The following is an 11,971-nucleotide window of genomic DNA, read 5'->3' as shown; positions in this document are numbered from 1 at the left end:
ACACTTGGCCTTGACTCTGAACTTCCTCATCAAACAATCCTCGGACACCCTGTCGGTTGTTCTTGCCTGTAATTTTTTGGAGCGTTTAGTAGGAGGTAGTAAGGAATCCATACCAGCAAAACAACAATCTTTTTGAGAACAAGAAGATCTAGTCACATAACGTTGGGAGTTGGTGTCCATTTTCAAAGATATAACTCTTCTCACAAGAAGTAAAGTAAACTACACGAATTATTCTAGGTAGTATAATCATGGGTTGGCATGGGTTGGCATGGGTTGGCACAAAGTATACGGATTATTTAATCATGGGTTGGCAGGGTTGGCGCAAAATATACGGATTATTCAAGGTTGAAAATAATCTCGGGTTGGCACAAAGTATACGGATTATTCAAGGCTGTAAATTCCTAATCATTAATAACAAAGTGCTCAAAAAATCCTTTTCCCAAAAAGGATTTCATTCCTCTGCAACGGCTGGAAGGAAAGGTACACTCGTGCATTTTCTACGACTATCCTCTGCAGCTATCGTCTTCTACAACTAGTTATCTTCTACTCTATTCTCTGCAGCTGTCGTCTACAACTATCCTCTTCTACAATTATCACCTGCAAATATCCTCTGCGTGTTTGCAAGCATGTAAGTCCCCCTCTCTCTATCTCTGTGCTTGCAATAATGTACTGCTATTGATTACAATCTGGCCAATGTAAAAACTCCTTCTCTACAATGACTATGATGGCATAGTCATGGCTCTGCAGATGAAGTCTCGAGATAGCTCTGTAGTGGCCATGTTTAGCTCTACAGTGGCCATATTGAGGATCAAAACATGTCTATGTAGGGCCTCCAGGATCAACTGCGCTGAGCGCACTTGATCCTGGAAGCTCTACAATGACAAGGATGGCTCTGCACATGCAAGTCTCGAGATAGCTCTACAGTGGCCATATTGAGGATCAAAACATGTCTATGTAGGGCCTCCAGGATCAACTGCGCTGAGCGCACTTGATCCTGGAAGCTCTACAATGACAAGGATGGCTCTGCACATGCAAGTCTCGAGATAGCTTTGCAGTGGCTATGTTTAGCTCTCTGCTTGTAATAATGTACTGCTATTGATTACAATCTGGATTTTAATGGCCAATGTAAAAACTCATTCTCTTCAATGACTATGATGGCATAGTCATGGCTCTGCAGATGAAGTCTCGAGATAGCTCTACAGTGGCCATATTGAGGATCAAAACATTTCTATGTAGGGCCTCCAGGATCAAGTGCGCTGAGCGCACTTTATCCTGGAAGCTCTACAATGACTATGATGCAGTCATGGGTCTGCACATGCAAGTCTCGAGATAGCTTTGCAGTGGCCATATTGAGGTGTAAATTTTCTGCTGGATCAAGACATGTTTATGTAGGTCCTTGTTGACATGTTTATGTAGGTCCATGTTTATGTAGGTCTGTCTATGTAAGGCCTCTAGGATCAAGTGCGCTGAGCGCACTTGATCCTTGAAGCTCTACAATGGCTCTGCAGATGAAGCCTCCAGATAGCTTTGCAGTGGCCATGTTTAGCTCTACAGTAAGTAGCCATGTCTATGTAAGGTGAATTTTTTACTGGATCAAGACATGTCTATGTAGGGGATCAAGACATGTCTATGTAGGGCCTCCAGGATCAAGTGCGCTGAGCGCACTTGATCCAGGAAGCTCTACAATAGCCATGTTAGCTCTGCAGATAAAGCATAAGCCAATGTTTAGCTCTACAGTGGCCATGCTGAGGTCTAAATTTTTTGATGGGCATGTTGGGCACTTATTTTTAATAAAAACATAGACATCTTTTGCTAATGTGGATGCCTCCATGGATAGACAAGACATGCCTGTGTAGGGCCTCCAGGATCAAGTGCGCTGAGCGCACTTGATCCAGGAAGCTCTACAGTGGCCAAGGGTGAGCTCAACATGCCCATCAAAAACATAGACATCTTTTGCTAGACAAAATGTGGATGCCTCCATGGATAGACAAGACATGCCTGTGTAGGGCCTCCTAGATCAAGTGCGCTCAGCGCACTTGATCCTTAAAGCTCTACAATGACCATCTTGTGCCCCACACACAAAATACAAACGCAAGTAAAAAACGCACATTTAAAAAACGTAAAAGAACATACTCTCTTTCGGGCAGGTGATGCTCGGGCAGGTGATTGCCTTTGTCGTGAGGGTGAGAGTTGCAACATGAGCGCAGCAGACATCTTCATCTTCAACGTTGTTGTACTTCACAACGTTACTGTGCAGATTACAGTAGGTCGTGTAAATATTTCTAAAAAGGACTTCTTCTAAAAGTCGTGTAAATATTCGTGTGAATATATATTATTGTGCTTACTTGAACATTAGACCACTAAAAATTAAACCACTGTAGTACAAGGAAAAATCGTACTGGGAGAATTACAAAACAAAATCCTTCTGGGAAAATTGCAGTACAAAATTACAAAAACAAAATCGTACTGGGAAAATTACAAAACACTACCGTACTGGGCAAATTTAGTTGGAGTCCTACTGGGGAAAATTACAGGGCAAAATCGACAAAATCCTACTAGAAAAATTGCAGGACAAAATTGTGGGGAAATTTATGCATCCCCATCTTCCTCACTGTCATCTTCTTCACTGTCATCCCTATCTTCTTCACTGTCATCTTTCTCACCGTGGGAGTCGGGGATGTTCTCTGCATCTGCATCATAGCCTGTGCCTGTGTCTGCCTCGGACATTTCAATGGGCATTTCTTTATGTTCTGCTTCCTCTTCCTGCTCGGGCATTTCTTCAGGCATTTCTTCATATTCCTCCTCTTCCTCCTCTTCCTCCTCTTGTATTTCCTCTTCCTCTTCTTCTTCCTCGAAAGGAAAATTGTACCAGTCCACCCGAGAATATTCTGTGGTGGAATCGCTATCTGCGATTCCATCATGGCAGCTCTCATACCATTCAGCTAGTGGGGTATCTGGCTCCTCTGGAGCCATTTCACTGTTTTCACTAATGTCACTATTTTCTTCTTCAGAGGTATCACCCTCTGAAAATGTTGAGAAAACTAGAGATAGTAATATATAAATAGAAAGACAGAGCAGCTCCATTGTATCTTAAGAAGCTTGAGGGTGAACTAATAAGAAGCAATGGCAACCTAATAAGAAGCAATGGCAAAACAGTGCATGAGAAATAACATATAAAGAGAAGGAGTTTTACCACGAGTTGATTGATTGCAACATCTAGAAAAATATACTAAAAAATAGCTTTTCCAGCTTGTCCTTTCATTAGACTTTCATTCCAAAGGAAGCCTATGCCTTTTTCTCACGTGTAATGTATATAGTATTACTTTGTTTTGAATATTATACTTTCTTTTTCTCACGTGTAATGTATATAGTATTACTTTGTTTTGGATATGTGTGCTCACATTATACTTTCTTTTGGAATGTATTCCTGAAATGTAGGGATTCTGAGTCAGATGTTCAGATTTTTCTACACAAAGTTGGAGGCCCTCTTTTTAGACTGTCATTTTCACATGGGAAATGTTTATTATCAGCCGAATTAATGAAAGAAAAACTAGGTGCAGAACATGAAATTTTTATTGAAGGTCTATTGCAAACTGATGATGGTTTTGAGAGCATAGGGACAATTCCCTTGTACCATGGGATTGGTGAACATGGGTATTATATCTTAGATAATACCCTGTCATCATTTTATGTTGCAAAAGTAGCCATTACATCAACACCACTCCCTACCCCTGGGGATATTCCTTCTGGATCTGGCAGCAAGACCTCACCTATGTGAGTGATTTCAACTTTTGAAACATGGTAAAATATAGTGAGGTTATCTTTCTTGTTTCAATTGTTGACTTTGGATTGTTGATTTTTTTCCTAGTGACTTGGATGACGAGGACATGGAAAAGGTGGTGCATGCAGATAATTTAATTGACATTGAGGAGGGTGATCCTGCATTTGACACTGCAGTATCTGCCTTCCAAATTGTTCGTACTTTGCCGCCCAATGACATATTCCATAATATTATAAATGAATGCACATTCAAAGGAAAAGTCAAGGAGCTCCCTAAGAAGTATGAAGAAAATTGCATTTATGAGCTTTTAGATGGGAAGGGCATGGAGGGTATGGAGCACAAATATGAAGGAAATGCATGGACAAAACCCCAGACACAAACAAGAACTAATAAATCTTTTATTTTGAGAAAGAGTTTTTGTGGGGGTACCTTCCAGTGTATGAATGAAAGATGCACTTATCGATTTCGAAACAAATCACCGAATAGGCTCCATTGGAATGGCCAATTATTGAAATCCCCAAATGAAGGATGTTTGGCTTTGGGAAGTTATGGAAACTTAGAGTGTTTCTTTTGTAAGCATGTTCCAATGTGCATAAAAACATATTCAGTGTCTGCCTACTATTTTATGCCTAAAGATCACTCCCATAGTAGATTGTTCCTTCACTATGGGAAACATACACACACAATTGCTAGAGGCATGTGTCGAGCATCTATGCGAAACATTAAAGCCTTAGTAGCTCGTGTTGTTCAGATGGACCATAATGCGGGTCCACGAAAGGTGCAAATGATTGTTGCCAGGGAGTTCGTTTTGAAGGCTTTCACTGACGATGATAAAGTGATTGGAGAGTTTATGTCAGAGAGGGAACTCCAGGAGATGTCTCAAGAGCTAATATCTTTAATAAATCTCAAAAAGTAAGTTCTTCTCTATTGAATATATATATATATATATATATATATATATATATATATATATATATATATATATATATATATATGTAATTTCTTAACCAACTTGGTAAATGTAGGGTGAAGCAGATGGTAATGCAAAGTCGAAAGACAAGTCGAGCACTAGGTGATGGATTTGAGGCTATCCTAGAGTTAAAAAGAAAATGCCACTTTCAGTTCTTCCACGGATCAAGGTTTCCCTTGCAAGCAACCAAAAGTGATGAGAGGTGCTATCTTTTCAAGATGTCCACAACTGGCCCTGGCTCTGGCATTGATACTGTCAATAGAATGGATGCTGCGGGGGATCGAGACCTTCGACATTCATGGGTTTGTTTTGATCATGTACACCGAGTGGAGAATGATTGGCACACAATGGGTGCACATGTGTATGATCACACGTATGTTTTAATTTTTATTCTCTTTTCAAAATGAAATGACTGTTCGACTGAGTTGTTACAATACAATAATCTTCCAAATACTCTTCTTGCAGGATTGGAGAGCTACTCACAATTGCAACTTGTGAGTTTAGAGAAGAGGATGAGACAGCACAGATAATGTTTTGGGAAAATTTGAATGCAGTTATGATCGACCATACTGGGAAATCAACAAACTTTTTTGGCTTCATGGCCGACGAAGCAGGTGCAAATTGGAATGCTATTAGGTCAGTATATAACAATGGAGATGAGATGGTAGGAAAGGAGAGATCTTGCCTTTTTCATTGGAAGGACAATCTTCGAGTGCATACACAAAAGTATATATATGCTCAACATATGGAAAAACACAATGAAATGTGTGAGAGGTGGAGGACTGCACCAACCAAAGAGGATGCTTTAGTGCTATTCCGTAAGATACGTGCATGGTGGGCAACAGGAAAGGCAGCAGACAGAAACATTCCCAAGCTAGATAGTTGGCTTAGTTGGTGGCACTATAGAGCAAGTCGTTGGGGTCATTTTATTATTAAGGTATGTTATGTATGTTTTTTTTTTCTATGAACTTAATTCAATAGCAGTAATTAAAAAACCTACTGGTTTGGGTTTATCTTTGTGCAATGGGTTTTCAATGAACAGGATGGTGAGCCTATTGTAAATGCTCTGGTACCACGGACGAACCTCTCTGAAGCCAAGCATGCTAGTTGGCTAGCAGGAGAAGGATACAAACATAAAATTAGTTTGTACGATGCATGTGTTTCAGATCTCATCAATGCTTACTTCCAGTGTGCTCGTCAAATGGCTTTTATGGAAGGAAAATATATAGGTGGAGGGCCTGACCTAGAGATATTAATTGAGAGAGCTCTTTCCAGACAAACTTCAAGCCCTTCTCCAGCTGCTACTTCAAGGGCAATTGATGATGCAGTGATGGGCACTCCAATGTTTACAAACAGGATAAATTTCAAGGGTGAGAAAAAGACTATTCGAGCTAAACGTCCACTTCATGAGGTCCATGAGGGGAATGTAGGGAGCTCTAGCCACCGACCAGAGTTTGTTTATGTGACAGTGGATAAGCATGAAAAAGGGCAAGCATCAATAAATCCAGAAGAAGGTGACGTAGCACTTCAATCATTAGAGCAAGATATTCATCAGACAAAGTGGGCATTGCGCAGGATTCCGATCTTCAATAGAGTAGAATGTAACCATTGGGTAGGAGGAAAAAAATGTAGCAGAAAGCTACGAGGCGGAGAAGTGGCACCATGCTTTTGGAGTGATTGTCAATTATCTTCTTGGAGGAAAGAAAAGTACTGCTATTTCTGTAATAATGATGTTCGACACACTTGGAAGCCTACAAAGACAATCTTACATCCACCTGCAAGTGTTCCTAATGTTTGGCCAATAGCAACAGGTACACACTTGAAAGTCAGGGAAGCTCATGATTTAGTAAAAGCTGGATTTGAGATTGGTGTACAGATTCCAAATAGTTTGCTTCAAGAGAGTGAACAAAACAAGCAAAAAATTCTTGAGGAAGATAAGCAAAAATACCCCTATCGAAAAGGTATATCTAAAGCTGCATATGCACAGATCAGTGCTGCGTTAGATATGAATGTAGAAATTATGGGAGGACATGTTCAAATGGAAGGGCAGAAGGAAATATTTAAAGTGAGGGAAATCCAGAACAAAGAAGCCCTACCCATTGAAGTAACCATTCAGAACCACCCAATATGTTCGTGTGCAGAATTCAATGATAGGTTAGTCAAAAGAAAACCATATCTTGCCTGCAAACATATCTACTTTGTTTTCCTGATGATTCTTGGACAGGATGTGAACAATAATATGCATATCCATCAGCCAAAGATTCCTAATTATATTTTGAAAGAGATGCTCACAAGATCTCAGAGGAGCCACCCACAACAATTATAGGATATACTTATAATGTTTTGACAATATTTTGAGAATATCAATTAAACTTTTTGTACTCTGTGCGCTATATAAATAACACACTTATATTGATTGATTTAATTAAGTTCAGTGTTATGTCAATGTTTTCAGTCATTTAATAATTAAGTTCAGTGTTATGTCAATGTTTTCAGTCATTTAATAATTAAGTTCAGTGTTATGTCAATGTTTTAGAGAGCAGCACAAGCACAAATCTGCTCGCTTGAAGGGGATAATCTATTTTTGTATTCTGTGTGATTTTTGCTCTTATTTTTGTATTCTGTGTGATTTTTTGCTCTCGGCTCGCTGCCCTGGGCTCGCTTTATTGACGCACTCATGATCTTATTGGAAATCTAGGACATGAAAGAGTGCACAGAGCGGAAACAGAGTGGCACTAGAATGTGCTGAACAGAGAGTGCAAGAGAGAGAGAGAGATATGGAGCAAACTATGTTGAATATACTGAACCAAAACAGTCCCAAGAAAGAGATAGTGTTAGTCTCATAAGTGAGGGAGCAAATATGTACAAGACTGAATGAGAAATAAGAGGCCAGCACCCACTATTTATAGTGGGGAAGTGCTTGCCCCAGCGACGACTGGAGCTCATAAACAGGCTGACTGGAGCTGTTAGACATGGCCGACTGGAAAAATGCCAGAATAGCTGGGAAAAATCCTAGAAAAATAGTAAAAAATGGGGTGGCCAGAGCCCACAAGCAAGGGCCATACAAAAGGGGACCAAATGGGCACCATAAAGGAGTAGAAACTAGGGATGAAAGTGCTAACACCCCCTCCTAGCACTAGATGCTGAACAAACTCCAAGAATCTGAAGATGAGAAGCCAAGGAAGCTTGAGAAACTGGCTTGGTGAACAAATCTGCAGCATTCTCCACCCGCAAAAGGACAATACTCCAAATGCAAATCTCCAGCAAGAACCCGTTCACGAACATAGTGATACTGAATCTCAATGTGTTTCATACGAGCATGAAACACAGGGTTCTTGGCGATGGCGATGCAACTCTGATTGTCACACCAAAGAAGAGTAGATCCGGTAGGAGGAAAGCCAAGCTCCTCCAATAATCTCCGCAACCATATCGCCTTACATACAGCATAACAAACTGCACGGTACTCCGCCTCAGTACAGGAAAGCGCCATAGTAGGCTGCTTTACTGCTCCAAGAAATGGCTCCAAACCCAAGTGAAAAAACACAACCAGTGGTCGAACGTCGTGTATCTGGATCTCCAGCCCAGTTTGAGTCAGACCATCCAACAAGAATGCATCCTTGGCCATAAAAGATGCCAAAATCCAGAGTGCCACGCAAGTATCGAAGAACTCTGAGAGCACACCGCCAATGCTCCTGACGGGGTTTGGATGAGAAGGAACTTAATAAACTGACTGCGAAGCATATGTCCAATCGGGAGTAGGTCAACCATACCAAACAACTGACAAGAGCCCGATACTGTCCCATCAGTCCCTGGAGAAGCATCAACAAGTGAAGAAAGCTTCTCACCAATATCCATAGGAGAAGATACTGGTTTGCACCCAATCATTTGAAATCTGTCGAGAATCTCTCGAGTGTACTTTTGCTCTGAGAGAAGAAAATGCCCTTCGAGGTCTGCTAAATCTCAAAGCCAAGAAAATAATGCAAGAGGCCAAGATCCATCATCTCAAACTCTGTCTCCAAAGCATCCATAACAGAACAGATCCACACAGAATAAGAACCTGTAAAGATGAGGTCATCAACATAGACCACAATGATAACAATCAACCCCCTCTCTCAAGGAGGATATAAAGATTCGAATCTGCATGAGAACGGCGTAGGCCGACCTTCTAAAAGAACTCATCAATCCACTGGTGCCAAGCCCGCGGAGCCTGCTTTAGACCATATAAAGCCTTCTTCAGTCGTCGGTACACATGATCGGAACAACAAATCCTGGCGGGCTGATCAATATAAACCTCCTGTGTAAGCTCTCCATTCAAGAAAGCCGACTTGATGTCCATCTGGAAAATGGGCCATCTATGATGTCCTGCAAGTGCAAGAACGGTGCGAATGGTAGTCATTCGGGCCGTCGAAGCGAAGGTCTCATCGAAGTCGGCACCAGGGCCCTGAGCATAACCCTTGGCAACCAACCTCGCCTTGTGCTTGTCCAAGTTGCCACATCGGCTTGGAACTTTGATTTAAAAATCCAATGCACACCAATCACCTTATGCTGTGTAGAGGCTGAGGTACCAAAATCCAAGTGCCATTCTGTTCGATAATAGCATCCAGCTCTGTCTGCATAGCATGACGCCAAGACTCATGTGAAAGAGCCTCGTCTACAGAAGTGGGATCAGAAGGACCATTAATGATTGTAGACATAAGAGCATAATTAACAAACATGTTGCCCTCATGAATTTGTTTCCCTGTAACTCTGGCGAAGACCGGAGGAGCAGAAGGAAGCTCACGTAACCCCCGAGAGTCATGAACTGTATGATAATACCAACCAGATCTGCTCGAACTCGCCGGAGGAGGAGCAAGGTAATCATCATCTGACTGAGAATCCTCAGCTGGAGGTGTAACAGTAACAGCGGGAGCAGGAGGACGAGGAGGAGGAGGGAAGATGGGGATAGTGCCATGACCATGCACTGGCACAGAAGAAGAATCACCCAGAGTGATCTCGCGTGATCTGGCAGTGAAGTCCTTGAACCAATCTCGATGGGGTGTCATATGAGCAGTAGCACCGCTATCAAAACAATCCAAGACCGTGACTGACAAGAGCAAGTATACGCCGAGTACCTGCTAAGAGAAGAATTCCATCATCCTTCTTGGGTTGAGACACTGCCGCACCGTTGACTCGAGTTCTTTGCTGCTTCATCACGCTTCTTCTTGTGACATTGGGGTGACTTGTGACCCTTCTTGCCACAATAATGACATTCAATGTCCTTATTCTTTGAAGATTTGTTGTCTTTATCCTTATCGGAATCCTTGGAGTGCTTGTCAGAACCCCCTTTTCCTTTCTTTTGTTGAGTCTTCCCTTTATCTCGTGCTGCCAAAGCTCTATCAGGGCCACCGGAGGTGCCAGTCCGCTCCTCAAAGCGAGACTCAATTTGCATAATGGAGGGGAGAACTTCCTCCAAGTAACTGGAATAGGACGAGGAGAAGAAACCAGAGACTGAAAGTATGCATCAAACCTCTCTGGAAGTTTGGAGAGCAGCCGAATAGCCATATCCTCTGTGGACATGTCCTTGCCACAAACAGCAAGTTCGTCCTCCCGGAGATCTTTCATCTTCGAGATGAAAGGAGATAAATATGGAAACGCAGAAACTGATAAGTTCATAAGTTGCTTTTCCAATGCCAAAATCTGACCCGAAGACTTAATCTCATAGAGATCTGAAAATGCCTTCCAAACTTCATGTGCAGCATCTGCTATACATACATGAGAGAGAACAACATCTTGACAGTTCAACATCAGGAAGGAGAAAACACATCAATCATTTGACTGCCAAATATCAATCTGTGCCTGAGTCACACCACCGGAAGCAAGGGTGGGAGGGGTGGCATTGGCCGGTGTAACAAGCCAATCCCAGAGATCCACGCCACGCAAGGCCGATTTCACCTTTACCTTTGGAACCATCCAACTTGGCAGACTCAGCAAACATATGAAGAGAAGTGGGAGAAACCATCACAAAAGCTTGGGCGCAATCTCAAAAAATGCAGAAACTCTGAAGAAAAAGTGTCCTCCATAGGTACCAAGAGTGCCACCAAAGCCTGCAACACCACAAGCCCCCTCTGCAAAGGGAAAGGTGTTGAAATTTGAGCAAAATGATGAGCTATGGTGGATCAAACACTAGAATCAACATGATTAACAAAGTGATTAAGAAATAATTAAGACGTAATTATTGAATAATTAACAAATAGATTAATGTAGGCATGGATACTCAAAAACCAGCAAATTCTCATTAGGGCTATGCCTCAATTTATAGAGTTTACATCAAGCATCTAATCCCATTGATTTTTCCATGATTCACTCCCAGAATATCTCCACCTTTTGCCTGATTCTCTCCACCTCTTCTCTTTTCCCTGATTATCTCCCAGAATATCTCCACACTCCTAAATTCCCTCATGCTACCCATTATTCTCTCCCAGTAGATTCTTCTCACCTTTTCACAGGTTCTTTCACAATTACATCTCCTCTTTTACAGCCTCTATCCAAGAGCTTGTTCCCACACACACCCTATTCACTTGTATATTTCAACACCTCCCCTCAAGTGAATAATCCTAGTACACCTAGACCCTATACCAAGTTTGCCTCCCCTTACTTAGTAGTCCGCGACCAGTGTCTACTCCTCCCCTCAAGTTATCTCAGCACAACTGGACCCTGTATCAAGTTTCTTTCTTACTTGACAGTCCGCGACCAGTGCCTCAAGTTCCTAAACTCCATAGTCCTTGACACACTCTCTCTCTATATGTCCAAGGCTACTATAAGTGCCCGCGACCTTGACTAAGTGCTCACACATACATCTACCACGTGGCCTACATCATCGGTGGCTCAGAGGTGGTTTTACTTTATTGGGGCAGGTTACATTGGGTTGTGGGCTCTCTCTCTCTCTCTCTCTCTCTCTCTCTCTCTCTCTCTCTCTCTCTCTCTCTCTGAGATTTTCACATGGCTCCTCACTCTTTGGAGCCTCACATCTTCTCTTTTCTTCAGTCTTCTTCTCGTGGCAGTATCTCTCCACGCGTCCGTCTCTTCTTCCAGTCTTCTCGGGGCAGCTTCTCTTTTTGTGGCAGCTTCTCTTCTCGTGTCCATGTCTTCCTTCAGCTTTTCTTCTTGGTGTGGATCCTCTTCTTGGGAAGAGATATTCTTCTTCTTTCATGGTTGGGGCCATGAACTCGTCCGTCTGGTCT

General features: G+C 42.1%; 1 protein-coding gene across 1 annotated transcript; it reads left to right on the top strand.

The window, feature by feature from the left end:
- The first annotated feature begins 3,538 nt into the window (after positions 1 to 3,538).
- LOC147625710 (uncharacterized) lies at positions 3,539 to 7,077 on the top strand. The gene is made up of 6 exons (XM_086817720.1): positions 3,539 to 3,774; positions 3,869 to 4,110; positions 4,510 to 4,693; positions 5,217 to 5,365; positions 5,597 to 5,688; positions 5,746 to 7,077. Exons 1-6 carry the CDS (start codon positions 3,539 to 3,541, stop codon positions 7,075 to 7,077), a joined length of 2,235 nt encoding a protein of 744 aa, XP_086673846.1.
- The last annotated feature ends 4,894 nt before the right edge of the window (positions 7,078 to 11,971 follow it).

This window comes from Cibotium barometz, chromosome 23 (genome assembly GCF_041138505.1).
Source record: "Cibotium barometz isolate CiBa-2024 chromosome 23, ASM4113850v1, whole genome shotgun sequence".
In the NCBI taxonomy this organism is placed as follows: Eukaryota; Viridiplantae; Streptophyta; class Polypodiopsida; order Cyatheales; family Cibotiaceae; genus Cibotium; species Cibotium barometz.
The sequence above is the reverse complement of the archived record's forward strand: the minus strand, read 5'-3'. Positions and strand labels throughout refer to the sequence as shown.